Raw genomic sequence first — 23,177 nt, 5'->3', positions numbered from 1 at the left:
AAAACAGGAGAAATAAATACAGATTCATAGAGGGCCAAAGAGACTCAGTGAGTCACAAAATTAGGGACTAATTTTCATTTTGGAATGAACAGTTTGCTCTCTTTACTCAACTCCTGACCCAAACTGAGAACAGGCTTTGGGGATGGAGGGTAGTGAGGTTGGTTTGATAGCCAAAACATTTCTGGGAACTGTGGGATCAAGAGGTTCCATAGAAGGAGTCTTGGGAGACTGACAGCCATGGAAGCCCAGAGAATTCAGAAGTCAAGAGGGAGAAGCTGAATTTATGGAGAAGGCAAGAATGAAAACACCTTTACCTCTTTATTTAGATGGTGTTGCAGAGAACACACTGGAGATGTGACTGTGTTCAAGAAACATCAGAATAGTCCTAACGATATAATGGTTATTTCCTTGAGGAAAAAGATGGGCGGGTAGGGTAAGAATTTGTGCTTTTCTGCTGAATATCCTGAATGGTAGGGAAGAGTAACAGAGTTGTGTGTATGTGTGTGTTTGTCTTTCTTTCATTCTTTTTTTTTTTTTTTTTTTGGCAAGTGCCCAGTCCTAACCAATGGACCACCAGGAAATCCCCAGGGTGACAGGGTTTTGATCCGGATTCATTTTTGGCTATAAGCTTTTTCTGCTGAGGAATTTGACTAGAAATTGGCTTTGCTCAAAGGTGATTTTATTTTTACCCCATGAAAATCTGCCCTTAATAACTTTGATTTTCTTCTTTAAAAAAGAGCTTCCTGTTAAGTGTTCTTTAAAGGATGTGGGAAGCCATTTTTTAACTATGTAGTCTTCTCAAGAGAGACATTGTCAGCTCCACCCAGTTTAGAATTTCTGGCAATAAATGCAGGATTTCAAGGGTTTGGGATTTTGTTCGTTTAATAGTGAACACTGAGGAAGTCTGTGTTGCCTAATCCTAAATTTGTTAGATTCAGACCACTCCTTTCCTTTCTAGGGTGAAGAGGAAGAGTGTAGAACATTAGGTCAAATATTTCTTCAGGCTGAAAGAACAATTATATGAAGGGACACTACAGGGAGATATAAAGAATTCTTTATAGAACAAGCTATTGTTTCAAATTGGAGCAGGAACTGAGATCTTCAACCTTCCCCTCACATAGAGGGTCATGTGGCTGTGAGTCAGGGGGTTCATTGCTGCCATATTCTGCCATGAAGAGCAAATTGGTTTTGTGAAGCCCACTTAACCATTCTGAACCTCATTGAATTGGTAATAGAGAATTCAAACAGCATTATCAAAATCTCCCTTTAGCTCTAATTACATTATACTGTATTTCTGTTCTTCCCAAAGGTTAGAGACTACCTGCTCCAGGGAATAGAGCAATGGCCTGGAGTAAACAGATGAATGAGTTACTTGATATGTGTCCATTTAAGTTTGTTATTTGATATGTGTCTGTTTTAACAGAGTTCAATGTATGGTTCTAATGCCATAGAACTTGAGTGTTGGAAGGTGATCAGAGACCATTTGGTTTCTGCAACCACCATATTGGCAAGAGCTGTGTTATTTGGCTTGCTAATGAAGACAGAGAGGAAGCTCTTTCTATTTTACTGTTAAAAGTATTTAACAATCTACTACTGTGGTACCATTGTCCTTTGTCACAAGTACATTCTCAAGACTTCCCTGGTGGTCCAGTGGTTAAGACTCCATGTTTCCAATGCCAGGGGCATGGATTTGATCCCTGCTTGGGGAACTAAGATTGTATATGCCCTGTGGTGTGGCCAAAATAAATAAGGTCTTCAGCCACTAGGAGTTACAAAAAAAAAAAAAGATATATTCACATTTTTTGTTGTGGATGAGCATTTTCTCCGCACTAGGCTATGAGGTCAGTGAGTGGAACTTGTTAGCAGAGTTTTTATAGCATATGCAGAGAACCTGGTGATCTTAGATGAGTCAGTTGTTTGCCTTCAGAAATCTAGTTTTATAATGGTAGAGACTCACTTTGTTGTGTTAGAAATGAGAAATTATTTTAAGTATGCTATTAACTCTATGTGGGAGACATACAATTTATCCATGCCTTTGGTGAGATGGGCTTCCCTTGTGGCTCAGCCGGTAAAGAATCTGCCTGCAATACGGGAGACCTGGTTCAATCCCTGGTTTGGGAAGATCCCCTGGAGAAGGGAAAGGCTACCCACTCCAGAATTCTGGCCTGGAGAATTCCATGGACTATATAGTCTATGGGGTCTCAAAGAACTGGACACGACTGAGTGACTTTCACTTTCACTTGGTAAGATAACAGAAGATGTTGATGAGCTCTGGATATACTCTTTAGCAATGCACACATACATACAAGGGGATTCCCCGATGGTGCTAGTGGTAAAGAAGCCATCTGCCAATGCAGGGGATCTAAGAGACTTGCAGGTTCAATCCCTGGGTCGGGAACATCATCTGGATGAGGGCATGGCAACCCACTCCAGTATTCTTGTCTGGAGAATCCCATGGACCGAGGAACCTGCTGGGCTACAGTCCATCAGGTTGCCAAGAATCGGATACAACTAAAGTAACTTAACACGCAGGCACATGAATACAAGTATAGGAAAATACTATGCTCTTTATAGGTGTTTTGAACCACAGAACCATCCTGTTGCTCTGTAATGGTTTCTTGATCATGGATTATGAACATTTTGTCTGTGTCATCATTCAATTAAAATCCATCCTGTGCAGGATTTTCATAGTTAAACTGCTACTGCTAAGTCACTTCAGTCGTGTCTGACTCTATGCGACCCCATAGACGGCAGCCCACCAGGCTCCCCCATCCCTGGGATTCTCCAGGCAAGAACACTGGAGTGGGTTGCCATTTCCTTCTCCAATGCAGGAAAGTGAAAAGTGAAAGTGAAGTCGCTCAGTCGTGTCTGACTCTTTGCGACCCCATGGACTGCAGCCCTCCAGGCTCCTCCGTCCATGGGATTTTCCAGGCAAGAGTACTGGAGTGGGGTGCCACTGCCTTCTCCAATAGTTAAACTAGTAAATGATTAATCATAACTTTGATGTATTTATTTCAGAAATAATCAACTGTAGATTTTTCAAGAATCTATTGATAGAACAAGACTGGGAATTTGAGGCCCTGGTTGATTGAGTGAGATTACAAACTGAGAACAAGGTGATAGGAAAATGAACTGCTAAAAGAACAGAAGGAGTGATTATGGTGGCTTAGGTCAAAGGTTTAGGTAGGAAGAACAAAGAATGCATTTAGGACCTAGAGGTCTGCAGAAAGGTGGGGCTGGCTAAGAAAGTACAGAGCAGACCCCCTCTGAATGGCATTTATGAAGCAACCCATTCAATCCACCACCAAAGTGGGGGGAGGGGGGAAACAAGATGAAGTCTCTGTTAAAAAGAATTATAAACTGTGGACAATTTAAAAAATCATATGCCTAAGACTTGCTGGTTTAAGGGAAGAAAAAGTAAAGCTTGGAAATATATCGCCAAATTATTAGTCTTTAACTTGCATGAGTTTTCAGCCTGCAGAGCCAGCATTCATATCTGATTCCTGAAATCCTGAGAGTATATCAGCTTTAGGTGTTAAGATACAGACTCTGGATTTAATTTTTTTTTCCTAGGCTTTTGTTGATGATCCCGTGGAAACAAAAGTGAATTTGCTTGGTTTGGCAGAAATGCAAGAAAGATAAGCTGCTTAGGGGAGAGGGAACCTGTTCCATTCCCTGTCCCAAGGTCTTTTCAAAATGTGTCAACCTGAGAAATTTTCATATGTAATGTCTGAATCTAATTATTTAGTTTGGCTACGAAGCCTCGGTAAAGCATGTTCTAATCGGTTTGATGCTAACATTGTCACAAAGCAACATTAAATCATTTTGAAATGATAATACTTAAGGTTAGTCAATATTTTTGCAGCTGTTTTTCCTTGTCAAATTTGTTTGAAACTAAACCTGAAAAAATTGGTTATGGTAAAAGAAAATAAAGCAAATGATGATGTCCTTTATTTTCCTCATTTAAGTAGAGACAGAAAATGAGATGCAATATCCTAAACATCTTCCTCCTCCCCTTAGTACCACCATAATTCAGGGACTTACCATCTTTTAGAAACTTCTGGATAGTCTCTCTGCCCCCATGTTTCCTGATTCTCATCCATCCTGAACACAGCAGCTAGACTTATTTTTGTAACGCTCAGCTATACTCTTTGTGACTTTCTCTGCATAAAATATTTTATTGGCTTTAAGTTACCTATATAATACCTAACCTCTGCAGCCTGACGGCTTACACCCTGACTACTTTGAGACAGCCTCACTTTTCACTGCCCCTACCTCTTCTCTCTGTTCCAGCATACTGAACTACTGCAGTTCCACACATATTGATTAAGTGCTCAGTTTGTCTCAGCCTCTGAGCTGTGTGCTGGGAGTTCTAAGATAAGTAAGACCTGGTCTTTGACCTGAAGGAACTCATACCCCATAGTAGGAAATGCATTAAACATGCAATATGTAAGCATAATATAAGATGGTATATACCCTGGTACAATACATTCGAGTGGTCCTCTGCTTGGAGTAAATGTTTTTTATATTTTTCCTGTAAAGTTTCTGTCTACCCTTCAGGAATGTTTGTAAATATTACCTCCTTCTGTAAGGTGATACATAATTAACTACTTGAAAGATTTGTTAACATTTTGTGTATACTTCTATTAGAATTTATTTTGCTTGTACTGTATTGTCTATGCATATCTGTTTGCATATGGATCTGTGAGCCCCTAACAGCGAGGCTCAGCCATCCCACAACCTTGTTTGCATGCTTAATACTTTCTAAGCTTATAAATATTTGTAGACAAAATAGCTTTTTAATGTTTTTCCAAAACTATTTTAAAAAACACAGAAATGTGCTAATCTTCATGAGTCAGATTTAATGGAAGATGAGTTGATATTCCTTCATAGAACTTCATAGAACTCATTTGGTCCAAACCAGAGTTTAATATTCAAAGTAACACTATTTATTGAACTTTGCCTATCTTCAAGACATTGTTCTAAGAACTTCATATAAGTTACCTCCTTTAATCATGGGAATTATGAGTTGGGAAATATGACTTCCTTTTAATAGATTTTATAGAGTTTTTAAAAAATCATTATAATAATAGCTAATAGTTACACAGCACTGCCAGGCACTATTCTAATGCTGGTCATATGTTTACTGATTATTCTTCACACTTTAATAATTTATTACATTGTTTCTATCCATCATTATTCCCATTTTATAGATGAGAAAACGACAGCACAGAGAGGTTAACGTTCTTGCCCTAGATCATACAGCCAGAATTGCAAAGTCCAGTAAAATGTAATGGACTTTAATAAGTGACGAGTGATGTTATTTTCTTCTTGTTATTTAATAGTCTAGGGTTGCAGAAAATGAGAAGGCATGATTAGTACTTGGAGTAAAATATATTGAAAAGATTTGGGTTCCTGTAAACTCAGATCTAAATTTAAATTTATTTCCTTTTTTGTTTGTTTTGTTTGGCCATATCACATGGCTTATGGAATCTTAGTTCTCTGACCAGGGATTGAACCCAGGCCCTCAGCAGTGAGGCCCTCATCCTAACCACTAGGATTCAGACCTGAATTTGAATAGAAATTTGTCTATATCACAATCATAACTGAAAGACTTAGGCCTTGTTACAGCCCCAAAATAAATGGAGACTGGGACTGAGGTTATATTGTCAGCTTTGCCACTGTCGTTTTGTGACTTTAGGGCATGTGGCTTCATCTTGATGGAATTAAACACCTTCATTTATAAAATCATGAATTGGCATAAATGAACTTTTAAGGTCCCTTCTCACTTTATAATTCTGATTCCATCACTGGTTCAGGATCACATCTTCAGAATTCATTACTTCTACGTTTACATCTTCCTGTATATGTGAACTTTGTGTGTGCATGCTCAGTCATGTCCAACTCTTTGTGACCATGTGGACTGTAGCCTGTCAGGCTCCCTGTTCATGGAATTCTCCAGGCAATAATACTGGAGTGGGTTGCCATGCCCTCCTCTAGGGCATCTTTCTGACCCCGAGGATCTTTATGACCCAGGGATCGAACCAGTGTCTCCTGCATTTCCTGCATTGCAGGCGGATTCTTTACCACTGAGCCACTGGGAACTAGGCAGTGTGTAATCTTCCAAACATGGATATCATAAAAAGTAGAAGGGCAAAAAAAATGGCTGAGATTTATCATATACTTAGTTGGCTGCTTCCTTTGTGCATATTGGTCATTTGATCAGTTTGCAAATCTTACTGTAGCTAGATGCATTAATTTATAACTTAAGAAATCAAACAGGGTTGTGAAAAATTTTGTATTTATTGCTTTTCTTCTAACATGTTTTATATTTATTTTGATGATAATATAAACACATCAATAAAATAGAAGTATAAGTTGAATCTTTCTAAACAAGTGTGTGCTAAAATCTGTCTGTGGTTTGCATATATCTAAATTGGAGTTTTCATAATGTACATATGCATTTATAAAGTGGAATGGTGTGTGTATGGAAGCAAATAAATATTTTGCTTAATACGAATTTTTTCTTTCTATCCTTTTTATTTTCCCATAGACTTGCTGCTTTCAAATAGCTGTATTCCTTTTTTGGGCTCATCAGAAGGACTGGATTTCCAAACTATTCTGTTAGATGAGGAGAGGGGCAGGCTGCTCCTGGGAGTCAAGGACCACATCTTCTTGCTCAGTCTGGTTGACTTAAACAAAAATTTTAAGAAGGTCAGTTTATTTCTGTCTAGTTGATTGGATGCATTTATTTTCATCTATGCCCCTTTCCTTCTTTTCTGTTTTAAATGATTCAGCATCAAATGCAGTAGGTCTTGTGCATGTCAAAAAAGAACATATTAAAAGAACGTATTAAAAGAAAAGAAAAGAAAAGAACATATTGCCTCTGATACATATTTCTGGATTTTATGGATTTAAGCACATATGCATGTTTTTTGTTAACAGTGAGTGTAATACTAAAACCTTTGAAAATATGAATGAAAGGTATGAACAGTTAATAAATGGATGCTACAGAAATTCAAAGTTTTAGACTGAAAAACTGGAAATGAGTTATTCATGAAGTATTAATATCTGTAGCAATTATACATTTTTAATTTTCAGTGAACACATAAGCATACTTTAAAATGATAGTATGACTCTGGTAGCATTTTAAACCACACTGTCTTCTCCACATTCTAATTTTACATTCAAACAGGTTTCTTCTATGATTTCCTCACATTCAGATAGTAAGGATGAACAATGCCTCATTTATGGGCTCATTAACAATCTTACCACTTAAAGAAATATATACTCAAAACTGAAAAGCCATTACTATTGTATCCTACAGTTTCAGCTAGCATTGTGATACACAAAGCAAGGACGGCCACACTGTCATAATTATTATTAACTAGTATTGTAACTTAGTAAATATCAATAGCTATGCAAAAAAAAAAAATGGATACCAAGACTAGAGGAGTTGAATGACTAATGAGAAGACATATGATCATTCTGCATCTGTAAGGTATATGTGGTTGTTTTTTCTTTCTCTTCTTTTCCATAAGAAATACTATTGCAAAAGAAATACTAGGAACCATTGCAAGGTTTCAGGTCAGTAGTTCCCTACTGTATTCTTGCCTGGAGAAGTCCATGGACAGAGGAGCCTGGTGGGCTACAGTCCATAGGGATGCAAAGAGTTGGACACAACTGAAGTGACTTAGCATGTACACGCTGAGTTAATAGAGACTTCATCCCATTCAGAAAGAGTTATTTGTAGGTCACTCTTGGACTTTGAAGCTTCACATAGCTTTCACCTACAATGACCACTTTAACTTAAACTTCTACTTATGAGGCACTTTTAATAACTAAATATCAGTTGTTCCACTATTTGAATATTATCAGCACTAAGAGTTTTAGTCTACATAGGCAAAATATTTGTCACCATATGCGTTACTATTGCTTAATGAGCACCTGCATTAGAAATATTGTTTCTGCTCTTTTAGTCATTTAAATAGTACATTCTTAAGTAGTACTTCCACACATTTTGAGGCCCACCAAAGGAAAAGGAATATTTTTTTTAATAAATGCTCAGATATGGTAAAGAAATAATCTTTGAATGTCAGTGTATGTGTACCTTTTGTGTAATCTGTGTTTCTAGAAGAATGAGCGCCACAGTATTGCCAGTAGTTCTTGACTTGTATCAGTCCAAACACACAAACTCATAAGGTTATCTTATTTTTTAAGATGAGTATTATTCTATAACTTAGATATTGTTTATAGTAAGATAAAATAAACAGTTGTGTGGTAGAATTTGAAAAAACTTACCTTTAATTCTGCCATTAAAGCTTCATTCCATTTATTCCTTTTTAAAAAATAGTTATTTATTTATTTGGCTGTCTGGTCTTAGCTGTGGCACATGTAATCTTTAGTTGTGGTGTGTGAACTCTTAGTTGCGACATGTGGGATCTAATTCCCCAACTTTGGGATTGAATCTGGACCTCCTGCATTGATAGCATGGAGTCTTAGCTCCATGCTATGGGAATTCCCTTATATAATAACTGGGAAGTCCCCCAGTTCTTCTTAAGGGTGTATTTTTTCCGTTAGGAGTATGAGTACTTAAAAAAATTCCTAGGAGAGGTTATAGATAATATCAACTAGTATCTCAACATCAGTAAATATCTCTATGGCTCTTCTTATGAAAGAGGCCAAAGGAAATCTTCAACTTTGTGGTTTTGCTTTAAAAGACACTACATAGCTAACAAAGCATTTTTCCAAATATGTCTCAGTCTTAGAATAATAACAAAAAGCGATTCATACTTTTAAGGGAATTTGTTCTGGTGCTGTTCTCTGCCTTCAGAGATTGGAAAGGATTGGAAGAATAAGTCCATTTATCTGAACTGAGTGTATTAGATCATTGCTTAAAATAAATTCTGATAGCTAACTTCCTTCTCTGGCTATTTTAAGCAGATCTCTCTTTGGCTATATTCCATGCTTGAAATGTGCTAATATCTAATAAAATAAATGTTTATGAAATATTGATTTCCCTTATGATGTTATTGAAATAAATGGTCATTTGAACATACTATAAAAGTAGGGTCTATACTAGAGACTTTCTGTTTAACTGACATTTATCTTTGTAAAATGAACAATTCATAAAGAGGTTAGGTATGCAAAGGTAAGAATTTATGTTTTTATAGGTATCCACCTTTAAAATTTATATAAATCATGTCAATTCTAAAAGGTTCTTACTCCACAGTAGCAAGTAAGTGTCAAGATGTAGTAGTTGAGCAGTGTTTAGACCTACGTGGTTTGCGTTGGCTCAGTGCCCCTCAGCAAAAATCCAGACTCCTCTGTGGAAGAAACCACACATGCTGGGACTCTGTGGGGCTGAAGGATTTCCTTTGTATTCTTTATAGACTAAAGCAATCTACAACACATAATTGAGCTCTGAGTGACTGGTTGGGAATTTTTTCCTCTGGGAAATTTAAAAAGAAATTGTGTAGAAAGTATCCAGTTGGAGTATCAAAATTTAGGATATCTGTTTATTTGAACTTTTTGTACAAACAAGGCTGTGCCTACTGAAATAACAGCCATTGTCATTTCATATTTGCCACAAGAATTTAGATTGGAATCACTAAAAATAGTAGCAAAAAGTCATTTCATCATAAATATTTAATAATATTCTTCTTATGATCTTAACTCTGTTCAGACTAGATTTTTGAGTCTTATATAATAAATGAGGCAGGTATATGAATGGGGCAGGTATATGATCAATAACCTTTGAGAAAATAGCCATAGAAGGAGAAAGTTGAAATTAGACCTTTCAGGGCATTTCCTCTGTCTAGAAAGTCAAAATTAAATAGACGACTTTTTTTCAAATTCTGACATTTAGATAAGAGGAATAAGCGATCCTTTTTTTTTTTTTTTAAATTTCTACAGAGACATAATAGACTTAAAGGCAAGTATAAGCATTACCAGGGACATGATATCCCAGAATTTAAGGAGGCTTTTTCTAGAGTTAATCTGTTGTTGTTTAGTTGCTAAGTTGTGTCTGACTCTTTGCAACCTCATGGACTGTAGCTCACCAGGCTCCTCTGTCCATGGGATTTCCCAGGCAAAGAATACTGGAATGGGTTGCCATTTCCTTCTCTAGAGGATCTTCCCAACCCAGGGATTGAACCCACATCTCCTTCATTGGCAGGTGGCTTCTTTACCATTGAGCCACCAGGGAAGCCTCTAGAGTTGGTCCATTAGTCCTCTATTTAGTTCAGAAATGTGAATTTCTGTGAATTTCTCTCAGAAGGCTTGAGACAGATAATGCACATTGACTTGATATTCCTTTCCCCCAACACTAGATCAAAATGGAGCAATTAGATCCATTCAGAAGGGATCCCATTCCAAGGGCAGAGATCTGGATCTATATTTAATCACTCCCACTAGTTTTGTTGTAAGTTGAATTCCCCCAGAGGCCAAGTGTAAGATGAAGATTAGCTTATAGAGTATTTGCAAGGGAGGGTTTCTTGGGATCAACACACATGAGGGCATCACTTAGGAAGTAGCATTAGACAAAGGGAGAAACAAGCTCTGATGCAGTCTGAACAAAAGCCTCAGCTGACAGACCATGATGATAAGGTAGCAAACATTTCAATATTTTCATCTAGTGTAAGTGATAATATCATTTTTCAGCTTCATTTATCTAGTAAAAGAGAATATCCATTTTTCTCCCTATCACATCCATTCACCATGACCATTTATGTTATCTCTTAGAAAAATAAAAATCTGATCATATTTCTTCTCTGTTTATAGACTTCTGGCAGTTCTCGATTTCCAAGGAACTTGCATAAACTTCAGGATTCTGTTGACTGCTAAGTCCTTCCCATCCATTTCTACCCTGTTTCCAGTCTCCTTTTTACCCACTCTTCCATGTTCCCTCACTAGCATTTTACTTTGTTTGCCTCTTTCTCTTTCTTTTACTCTAACTGCCATGTTAGTTCCTTCCAAAATAATTCAAGTTTTGTACTTTGCTACAATTTCCTGAAATTGCCATTCACTTTCTTGCTCATCTCACTCTTCATTTTTGAAGGCATCTATCTAATTTAACTCTTTTACCGCATCCAGTTCTCCAAGGGTTCCTCATCCTCAGGAGACCTAACTATCTCTGTGTTTACTAGAACATTTTATATATTTGTTGTTGTTCAGTCACTCAATCATGTCCAACTCTTTGCAGCCCCTTGGACTGCAGCATGCCAGGCTTCCCTGTCCTTCACCATCTCCTGGTGCTTGCTCAAACTTATGTCCATTCAGTTGGTGATGCCATCCAACCATCTCATCCTCTATCATCCTCTTCTCCTCTTACCTTCAAATTTTCCCAGCATTAAGGTCTTTTCTAATGAGTTGGCTCTTTGCATCAGGTGGCCAAAGTATTAGAGCTTCAGCATCAGTCCTTCCAATGATGTTTCAGGACTGATTTCCTTAAGGATTGACTGGTTTGATCTCCTTGCAGTCCAAGCAACTCTCAAAATTCTCCAACACCACAAAAAGCATCTCTTCTTTGGTGCTTAGCCTTCTTTATGTTCCAGCTCTCCCATCCATACATGACTACTGGAAAAACCATAGCTTTGACTATACAGAGGTTTGTCAGCAGTGATGTCTCTGCTTTTAATACACTGTCTAGGTTTGTCATAGCTTTTCTTCCAAGGAGCAAGCATCTTTTAATTTCATGATTGTAGTCGCCATCTATAGTGATTTTGCAGTCCAAGAAAATGAAGTCTGTCATTGTTTCCATTGTTTCCCCATCTATTTGCCATGAAGTGATGAGACCAGATACCATGATCTTAGTTTATCAAACGTTAAGTTTTAAGCCAGCTTTTTAACTCTCCTCTTTCATCTTCATTAAGAGACTCTTTTGTTCCTCTTCACTTTCTGCCATAAGGATGGTGTCATCTCCATATCTGAGGTTATTGATGTTTCTCCCAGCAATCTTGATACCAGCTTATGCTTCATCCAGCCTGGCATGTCCCATGACGTACTCTATATATAATTTAGATAGGCAGGGTGACAGTATACAGCCTTGATGTACTCCTTTCCCAATTTTGAACCAATCTGTTGTTCTATGTCCAGTTCTAACTGTTGGTTTTTTACCTGCATAAAGGTTTTGCAAGAGGCAGGTAGGGTGATATGGTATTCCTATTTCCTTAAAAATTCTCCAAAGTTTGTTGTGATCCACACAGTGTCAAATGTCCTATCTGATAAAGCTATTACCATCCATTTTTATAAATATATCCCCCTTTTAATAATACACTCCTTGAGTGGGGGAACTATTTTACATTCACTTTTGAGTCTCCTTTAAACACTGTACAGTATCTTACCCATCATTTCAGTTCAGTTCAGTTCACTCTCTCCGTCATGTCCGACTCTTTGCGACCCCATGAATCGCAGCATGCCAGGCCTCCCTGTCCATCACCAACTCCTGGAGTTCACTCAGACTCACATCCATCGAGTCAGTGATGCCATCCAGCCATCTCATCCTCTTACCCATAAAGAATACTAAATAATGTTTCCTGATTTTTTTTGAGTTGGTAATTTTGTTATCTTCTTTTGAGTGTGAGACTAATATATTACTCTTTAATCAATTAGTGTGCTTTCAGCTTAAAGGCACCTTACTTGAGCTGGTTAAAAAAAAAATAAGAAGACTTATTAAACTATAGAATAAGTGTCTAGAGTTTGAGTGGCTATATAAAAGGTAATATCACCTACTTAGCAATAATATGAATGATCTGGTTCTTTCTGTGTTGGCATTATCCTTAGGTTTGTAGAAAGGTGGCTGTAGCAGTTTCATGGGCCACATCCAGACAAGGGAATACAAAAGAATAAAAAACCATTACTTACTATGTCTCATTCCTAGGAGTAAGGAAACCTTTTAAAGAATTCTGCCTTGCATCTCCTTGGCCTAAGCATGTCAATTCTAAATCTTATACTTGAAAGAGGGTTGGGGAAACTATGATTTGCTTACATCAGCCAGCTGCTTTAGATGGAAGACCTGTTCACAAATCGGTCATTTTACAGACATGGAGGAGAAAGCAAGTTATCTGAAAAAAATAATTTTCATAGGGGAATTTTCTTATTATTAACATAGATTTCCATAGGCAAACATGAAAGTTTTCTCAGATAATCAAAGACTGTATTTTCTCTTTGGAGGAAGTTATAAAGATTAGCTAGTTCTACAAGGAAATTATCTGGAAGGATTTATTTTTCTTTCAGGAGATATCTTGGAAAATATTCACTGCAAGTAAAAATCCTTGAAATAATTTATTTTTCTCCACACTGTATGGTAAAAAATTAAAAACCTGCTAACCTTTACAAATACTTCTCTTGCTTATGTAAGAGTTCATTTGCCTCTATAAAACTTCTCTATGGTTATTTAATCTAAGCTTTTAAAATCTAATCCACTGCAGTTTTTTTTCAAATCTGCTGATATCCTGTTTTTTCCCTACAATATTGTTAACTGTTGTTCGGGTGATACAGTCAGTAGGGATTACATTACAATTTAACTCAGAGAATTAAAGACTATATCATTATTGTGTAGTACTAGATTTTCACATTATACACTAAATATTTAATGTACAGATAACATATGTTTTTAACAAATCAAGTAAATAGACTTAACTTAAGAATCCTTGGGAATATGACCTAATGGAATTGTATCTAAACTAATTTTGGCTTGAATGATTTGGGGTTGAAACCTATTATATGTATTTGCAGAAGTAAAACTTGGAATAATTTTTAGTAACTGAACTTTGAATAATTTTTTCTTTTGGCCTTCTACCTAAGTCATTTTTTTTTTTTTTTAATCTTTTTCATAGAAAACTTTGAGTGTCTATTACTGGTGCTAAGAACGTGGTGTGAATGCATGCTAAGTTGCTTCCATCGTGTCTGACTCTTTGCGACCCTATGGACTATAACCATAGGATGGGAAAAACATGTTTGAGAAATGGGGTAGAAAAAAATCATTTCTTCCCTCCACATGTAAATTTCTCATGTGTGCATGCTAAGTTGCTTCAGTCATGCCAGACTCTGTGATCCTATGGACTGTAGGCCACCAGGCTCCTCTGTCCACGGGGTTCTCTAGGCAAGAATACTGGAGTGGGTTGCCATGCCCTCTTCCTGGAGGTCTTCCTAACCCAGGAATCAAACTTTCCTCTCTTAACATATGCATTGGCAGCTGCGTTCTTTACCTCTAGCGCCACCTGTGGCCTCAGTTAAACTAAATTTCTCTGCCCTAACCCTTAACCTATCCCATCTCTAGAGTCAGAGGAATTTTAATATAGTCCTTGAAAAAGGTGGTCAACTGCAGACAGACATTTATATCCATTTATCATTCATTTATAAGTGATGCATGAGAAACCTGTTCAGGGTAGACATCATAATGATGAAAGTGTTTGACAGTTGTACTGTATGGTTTAAGGACCTGTGGCTTCTAAACAAATTATCCTAAATTGCACAGTATCTGTCACTTTGACTACAAATGAATATTTTCCACCTCAGCCAGCCTTAAGTAGTTCTAGCAATAATTCATGTAAAATCCAGAGCTCTCTCTATTGTAAACTTTAGCAATAATATATACAAGCTAAAAGTCTCTCACTCTCTCTTCTCACTCTTTCTTTTTAATGGAATCATGGTTGACAGTTAAAAAAAAAAAATCCAATACTCTGTTTGGTTATGTTATTTAGTTGGCTTCTTGACTTAATAAATTATTGGGATCCTTCTATCTGAAAATGTAACTCATTTTGGAAGCAGTTCAAACCATGCTTGGGTGGAGTTAGTCTCTAAACCAGGATGTAAGCAGAAAGGTCACAAAGGGAATGATTTATTAAACTAAGTACTGCCTTTATATCTAATGAAGCATTTTTTTCTTGGTTTTCTTTTGTTTTCTCTCTTTTTTTTCAAGTAGGCTATAGAGGCCAATGAATAGACCAATGAGAAACAAGCTTACTCTGAAACTACAGTTATTATTTATTTCACCTGCTAATCTAACAACAACTTTTATGTCAACTCATGGAGCGTAATAATAAGCAACTTTATGTTACCTTCCATTTCAATCTACTCTGTGGGACTCTGTTTTCTCCCTGGACCTGTCTGACTTCAGCAGACCCCATTGCTTTCCAGGTCACTCTTGGGTAGTCCACAATTGTTACCCAGCAGTTAAAAGGTCCATTCTCATATAACAGAGCATTCAACCTCATTTAAAATTCTCCCTGTTTGGGCATGCCATGGGAGGGAGGGCAGGCTCTCAAGTAGGGAGAAATTTAGAGGCTTCTTCACTCCTGACTCTACTTAACACCCCTCCTCTTTTGTGAGCTGTTACACTCAGTGTCTGACCCTCTAGTGTCATATTAGAAGGAGGGGAGAGGAAAGGGGTTCAGGGAAGTACCTTTTGCCATCACCAGAGAGACCTCACTTCTCATCTGTCTGGCCTTGTCAGACGTTAAAGGGTGACTTTTCTTTCATAAGCACCATTGTGAGTTTCTGGAGTTTCTTCTCTTGCAGTTCTCTGGATAAAAGTGACTGTACTTCTGTTCTAACCAGTGTGTCCTGATTCTGTATCCTGAAGCAGGTTGCAGTTCCATCAAGTGTTAACTTCTAAAGTCTTTTCAATCTATAGTCTTGAATAGGATCAAGGGGACCTCATGCCCTCCCATTTTTGCATAAGCATGGCTCCCACCTGTCCCCTAGGAAACTGTCATGTGTATTTTCCTGGACACACTCTGGAATTTCAGGTTGATATCAGTATGGCCCCTGAGCCTGGCCTCTGCTTCTGCTGCAACCTATCAGTCTCTCTCATTCTTTACACATTCATCCATAATGTTCCACAGCAGTGTGTTTAACAGCTAGTGGATCTTCAGTCATGTTTGACTCTTTGTGACCCTATGGACTGTAACCTGCCAGTCTCTTCTGTCCATGGGATTCTTCAGGCAAGAATACTGGAGTGGCTTGCCATTTCCTCCTCCAGGGGGTCTTCCAGACCCAAGGATTGAACCTGTGTCTCTTATGTCTCCTGCATTGACTGGTGGATTCTGTACCATTAGTGCCACCTGGGAAGCCCCTAGTACATCTTGAGGTGCCATCAAAGCTGATTCCCTGGCATCTACTCCTCACCCTAGGGCTTATAAGACACATGATACAACTATCTCAGAGAAAATATCCTTCTCAAGGGAAAAGAAAAAGCTTTCTAATCTCCAGGATCCAACTGTTTTATAGCTTGAACATAGGTGTTCTATATGATTCTTGGCCACCTACTTTGAAGATTTTTGCATCCTGAGCTAACATGTCATTTTCAGTTTTTTTATCAGCTAAAATTTCTTTTTTTAACATCTTGCTCTACTAAGTCATAAAATGAGCTTTCAAAAGAATGTTGCTTTACCTCCAAATGAAACAGGCAAGCTCATTGTATATCATTCCTGATGTATACACTCTAGAATTTTATGAATAATGGAGAATGTCAGTATCCTTATTAGAATTTACATTTTGGATAGTAATAGCCTTATTCAAAACATTTGCTGTTTTACATCTTGTTGCCCATATTTTTCAATAGTATTTCTGTTGGGTTCTAGCAAAGCTAAGCCATAACCGAGAAGCTAATAAATGAGAGTATAGGACATGCAATGATTCATTTTTAAATAAGCTAAACATTAATCTTCAAATAGTTTAATTTCACTTTGAGACAGTACTTATCTTTTTCCCTTGTTATTTAATTAATTAAAAATATTTTATCTTGAAACTGACATGTGTCAAAATTAAATGCTGTACATAAAATGTTTGAAGAATTGCTATGTTATCTAATCAAAAGTGAAGATTGTTAACCGGGCCCCAACAGAAACCTGTTAGCTAAATTTACAGGGTTGAAGGCAGAAGCAGTTCAATACTTAAAAATTTTTTATGTTCAATGTAGTTGATGTTTGTTTTTAATGTAAAAAAGCACTAAATATGTTTCTGGCAGAACAAAAGGAACTTTTCCTATGGGTTTTAAAATGAGAGAGCAATATATCAAAGCAATATAAATTTTATAGCCTACCTAAGAGGACTCCATATTTTTATGGAATAACTTGAGACAGTTTCATTTCACCTTGCTAAAGTTAGATCCCCAGTTATGAACTTTAGATTCTTTCAGTTATTTAACCAAAAAATATTCAAAACTATTTAAAAGGAAACATTAAAAATAAAACCCTTAAAAGCTAGAACTCAGATACTCTAAGAAGCTTGACTTTCTTTTTTAGCTTATTGTTCATAGTCATTCCATGTTTATAAATGTGACAGTTTTTTTCTTTTTCCTAACAACCATAATGTAATTTTGTATTATTTTTTCCTTATTTAACATGAAAACGAGGTATGGAATTACAAAAGTTAGATTACTTGAAATTTATCAAACCATGCTTCTGTTTTTAAGCACTTTGATTAGAAAAATAATAATTAGTTTATAATTTTAACTACAATAATTTTCAGTGGAATATTTAAACACCTTTTTTGGTATAGCATGAAAGGAATTTATTTCCCTTTCCTTAGGGAAGCCTAAAACAAGAGGGTTTCTCATACATGGGGATCCTGTACTTGCTTACTTTATATTGAGTATAGGCAGAAATGCTTTTATAAATCAGAGTGACCTTCTGACTCTATTTCATTAACTCATTTCATGGCTGAATAAGACATTCTCATCTAATGTGTGACCCTGGAAGTCTATTATTTAGGGGGAAAGACTCAGAATAAATAACTTCTCATTTAAAATCAAGTTATTGATGAAAGAAAATTGCCGCTCTTTTCTCAGTTAATACTTGAAATAAAGAAAATATAAACCCTTGGAAACCATGTGGACATCCCAATAGATTAAGTTTTGGTATAAGGCGCGCTGCTTAGTTTCATGGTGATTAATCTGCTCCTATTGCCTGCAGAACACATGCTGTCTAGTCATCAGAGGTGGAACAATTGCCTCGTTCATGGATGGGCTGGCTCCCCCGCCCAAGTGCTGATGTGCAGGTCCCATCTGGTCACTGTAATGGACTGTCAGGATGTTGTCAGACTGCTCAGACCTCGGCCAGAACTCTGACAAGAACTCTTTCTCTGTCTCCAGTTTTACAGGAAACTGTGTAGATCACGTTTCAATAATTTTCAAGTACTTATTCTAAATGCGAAGCTGTGCCAGGTGCTAAAGAGGGTAGAAAGGAAAAGTGATGTCCCTGGTCACTCAGTATCAGTGGTTACTTAACTTTAATGAGTCATATACTTGTTGAAGAAGATAATGGAGTCTGTGACTTGTATTCCTTACAAAATTTTGGAATCTATCCACAGTTGTAATTGCACCACAAATTCAAAATTACCAACCTATCTGTGGATTTCTTAAATTTCCTTTTAATTTGTATAATACAAAAGCTAATTCTGCAGATAATGCTAAGATAACAGTTGAAAGCACAGCATTAGCTGCTAACAAGTGATGCAGGAGAGACTTGAACTCCTGTCTTGCGAGTCCACTACAGTTCATTGCTCTTTATGCCAGGCAAAGGTCCCAAGCTTAATCTGCTTGCAGAAAGAAAGGGGCAGATGGATATGATAAACATGAGTGTATTGGAATTCAGAAGTAGGCAGTAGAAGAAAACTACATGTATTGGTAGAAGAGGCTTTGAGCTGAGTCCTAAAACAGGAAAGGGAAAGACAGTTCTTACCCAAGACTTACTTCATGAGGAAAGCTATGTGCCCAGATTAGACCCAAAACTTAAGAATTTAAACTTCCCCTCCTGTAACAGTTTCTATCCTAGCCAGTTTGAGTTCTATGAGCTTCACCGCTGGCCCTCCTGACTTTATATCCAACATTTTGTTCTTTCAGCTTAGGTCTCCTACCTCTCTTATGTCCTGGGAACCCAGACTCTGGAGTAGTCACTGCTCCCTCGATTGTTCGTATCCTTGTATTATACAGCATTTAGAACAGCATTTTCCCAACTTTTTTACAACCATTCAAAAACTTGACTCATGTTCTTTAACAGAGATGGCCACTTGAATTTTTAAGACTGAAATTTTGTCTTTAATTAGATTTTATGAACAAGTTGTAACTTCCTCTTGGTATTCCATTCAGTTCTTTTGACATCTCTAAATTAGGGCAAAGGGCATTTGACTGACCTTGCACTTGCTAACTTGAGTCAATTAAATTGCTTCTCCAAAGATGAAACAAACAGCAGATATAATTAGCATTTCCTTAGGATGTTGTTATAAGGCCTTATCATTATTTGAATGTTTCTGTAACTTGCCTAGGATTAAAGAATTAAAAATAAAGTGCCTGACATTTCACCTTACTAAGTGATAACTCTTAATAAGTTATATAGCTTATAAATGAAACTGTAATTGTTAGAAACATTGCATCATTTTACTGTGAGCTCCTCCTGCCTATTTGTATTCAAAGTGAAGTAAATATGCTTAAAAAAAAAAAGCAAATCATTTTGGATTTTGGAAAGAGATAAGCAAATATAATTTGCTTATGATTGTGTACAGTTGTGCTCATTTCATGTACTAGCAAGGTAATGCTCAAAATCCTTCAAGCTAGGCTTCAGCAGTACATGAACCATGAACTTCCAGATGTACAAGGTGGATTTAGAAAAGGTAGAAGAAACAGAGATCAAATTGCCAACATCTGTTGTATTATATAAAAAGCAAGGGGATTCCAGAAAAACATCTACTTCTGCTTCATTGACTATACTAAAGCCTTTGACTGTGGATCACAACAAACTGTGGAAAATTCTTAAATAGATGGAAATACCAGACCACTTTACCAGACCACATGACCTGCCTGAGAAACCTGTATACAGGACAAGAAGCAACAGTTAGAACCAGACATGGAACACGGATTGGTTCAAAATTGGGAAAGGAGTTCATCAAAGATGTATATTCTCATCCTTCTTGTTTAACTTGTATGCAGAGTACATCATGCTAAATGCAAGACTGGATTAATCACAAATTGGAATCAAGATTGCAGGGAGAAATATCAACAACCTCACATATGCAGATGATAACCTTCTAATGGCAGAAAGCAAAGAGGAGTTAAAGAGCCTCTTGATGAGAGTGAAAGAAGAGAATGGAAAAGCTGGCCTAAAACTGAACATTCAAAAACTAATATCATGGCATCCAGTCCCATCACTTCATGGCAAATACATGGTGGAAAAGTAGAAACAGTGGCAGATTTTATTTTCTTGAGCTCCAAAATTACTGCAGACAGTGACTGCAGCCACAAACTTAAAAGACACTTGCTCCTTGGAAGAAAAGCTGTGACAAACCTAGACAACATATTAAGAATTAGAGACAACACTTTGCTGACAAAGGTTCATCTACTCAAAGCTATGGTTTTTCCAGTAGTCATGTATGGATGTGAGAGTTGGACCATAAAGAAGGCTGAGTGCCAAAGAATTGTTGCTTTTGACCTGTGGTGTTGGAAAAGACTCTTGATATTCTCTTGAACAGCAAGGAGATCAAACCAGTCAATCCTAAAGGAAATCAACCCTAAATATTCATTGGAAGGACTGATGCTTGGAAAGATTGAAGGCAGGAGGAGAAGAGGGTAACAGGAGATAAGATAGTTGGTTGGCATCACTTACTCAATGGACATGAGTTTGAACAAACTGTGGGAGATAGTGAAGGACAGGAAGAGAGGGAAGCCTGGCATGCTGCAGTCCGTGGAATTGCAAAGTCGGACACAACTCTGTGACTGAACAACAAAGCAAATAAAATCAACGTAAGATTAATAGATCATAGGTTGTATTGTCTCTATTCAGACTAGTAATCTATATTCTGTAAATCTGAAAGAAACAGATACATACCTGTTTGTACTCGTTTTTTAAAGAAATATGTAGCCCTTCACAAAGTTACATGTCATCCTTGTGCAGGGAGCATACTAATCTTTTCTATATCCTTCCAATTTTAGTATTTCAGTGTCAGGTGAACAACAAAGGGGCTCAGCCATACATATACATGTATTCGTCTATTCCCCATCTCCTAACAACTCGATTATTTTCCCTCCTTAGTAAAAATTCTTAAGTCACTGCATAGCCTCTGTGCTAAATTGCTCCGTCATGTCCAACTCTGCAACCCCGTGGATCGAGGCTCCTCTGTCCATAGGATTTTCCAGGCAAGAATACTGGAATAGGTTGACATGGTGCTGACAAAGTGAGCACTAAAATATGTCTATTTAGAAGTTAGTATCCAATCCTTTCAAGTGTTACAGGCAGAGATGAATCTTTTGGAAGTGATCAATTTCAATTATGAAATACTTTGAAGACAACATAAGCATACTAACATGGTAAGTCAGTAAATTGTTGAATTTGAAAACTAACTTATCAGACATACTTGTTTTAATACATTAACTCATAAATTATCATTTTCAAGTGGAGACATTTTATACAGTTATTTACTTCTCTTCTTTCCCATGTAGTTTTCTGTTATCGACTTGATCTCTAACATTAGCACTCAAATTAAAACCAATTTGCAACCCCTAATTATTTTGTAGTGATTTAATTAGTAGTTTCACCCTAGGTAATTATGTTGAGAAAAATTCTTGGGCTCATCTGGATCCACAGAAAAGATCTGTTTGATTTCTGATGTCTGCCCTGCACATGGATGGAAAGATCAGCCTTGTACATATTTGAGATCCTTCATGTGTAGGGTCCAAGGTCTGGAAGAGTACTCCCACCAAAATGAGAGCCTTAAGATCTGTGTCTGGTACATCATACAGTGTTAGTTAAGAACTAGTGTTCTGTGGGAGTATTTCTGAACAACTGAAAGAAGGCAGTTATGCAAGTAACATCTCAGCTTCTGGTATGCCTCTTCTTGGTAAGTGAAAGAAAAATGCCTATGGTTAATTTTCTAAAGGAGTAATGAGAACCGCATCAACTTTTAGAAATAGGGTATGTGTTTTCTTTGCCTTGCATATGCAGCTCTAAATATGGTATGATGCTGGATGTGCAAAGCTCCAAAGTGCAAGAGAATGTGTATGTCATTTTACTGTTAATAAATTCAGTGAAGGTAGTGAGAGTATTAATAATCACTGCCGTAAAACTTTCCCATTACCTAATGATCAAGAGAGCCTTTTATAGAGATTGTGGACTTTGTATCTTCAAGTATGAGGTGTGATTTTTGTCTGAGCATGAGGCAGTTTCAAAGTATACTACCTGGGCTACTGAAATAATCTCAAGATCTCAGGTACTTCCTGGGCTTTTGTGTAAACCATGCTGATACTTGAAATTATATGTGAAATACTCTATCTCCTATCAGAATTAAAATCTCTGTCTCTCCCTCTATGTGTCTGTGAGTCTTTCTGTCTGTAGCTCTTTTTTTCTTACAGTTTTGTCCCCTCTGTATCTCTCTACACACACACATACACACACACACATATCCAATTTGTCACATTATGTGCGCCACTTCAAAAGATAATTAAAAAACAAATACGTTACTTGAACATATTTCTGCCAACTCTCTGTATGTGTGGAAATTTTGTTTCTTTGGCTTTATTTTTATATTGAATTGCATGAATTTTGCTGCTTTGTACTGGAGGAGGGCAGGGCAACCCACTCCAGTATTCTTGCCTGGAGAATCCCCATGGACAGAGAAGCCTGGCAGACTACATACAGTCCATGGGGTTGCAAAGAGTCAGACATGACTGAGTAACTGAGCACAGCACAGCACATTGTTTATCAACAAGGGATCAAAGGGAATATTAAAAAAAAAAAAAAAGAAACCTTATTCTAATGACTAGGTAGCAAGTAAAAGAAAATTTCACCATAAATGATAATTAAAATAATTGCTTTAAAATATTGGCACAACTTCAGTGATCTTTTTTCCTTTTAAGTAAATGTTTAGAATCGGAAAGATAATCAGATATCTCCCAGATTGTTATTCTTAAAATAATTCTATTTGTAATTCCTAAATTCTTGACAGCAGTATGTCAAAATAAGCCCATATAATCTCAACAACTTTATTTTTATGGCTTGAATGTTTCCTTAAGAAGTAAAATTGTCTTTATGATACTATCTTAGAATTCCTGTGGAATAACAATAATGACCTAAGGATAATTTCTGTTTTTTAACAAGTTTTAGGCTTTATGGGATTGAAGGTGAATCATGAAAAGTGAGATAACATTTTGGGGAAAAATTCTGCTTTGTAAACAGACATTAGAA

General features: G+C 36.9%; 1 protein-coding gene and 1 non-coding gene across 4 annotated transcripts in view; one reads left to right on the top strand and one right to left on the bottom strand.

The window, feature by feature from the left end:
• The window catches only part of SEMA3D (semaphorin 3D), a 228,905-nt gene that overhangs the window by 101,175 nt on the left and 104,553 nt on the right, over nt 1–23,177 (top strand). For all 3 annotated transcript variants that reach the window (XM_086397191.1, XM_086397190.1, XM_086397192.1), the window contains one exon: nt 6,554–6,714. In XM_086397191.1, coding sequence (XP_086253317.1) covers nt 6,554–6,714 — 161 coding nt within the window. The remainder of the gene's footprint in view (nt 1–6,553; nt 6,715–23,177) is intronic.
• On the bottom strand, nt 20,847–20,951 carry LOC147374456 (U6 spliceosomal RNA). Its single transcript, XR_015163346.1, has one exon. It is a non-coding gene; the product is annotated as a U6 spliceosomal RNA (small nuclear RNA).

The sequence above is a fragment of the Bos grunniens genome, chromosome 4 (assembly GCF_055505025.1).
Source record: "Bos grunniens cultivar Pamir isolate PY7600 chromosome 4, Bosgru_T2T1.0, whole genome shotgun sequence".
Lineage (NCBI taxonomy): Eukaryota > Metazoa > Chordata > Mammalia > Artiodactyla > Bovidae > Bos > Bos grunniens.
This window is presented reverse-complemented; position numbering and strand designations above follow the sequence as displayed.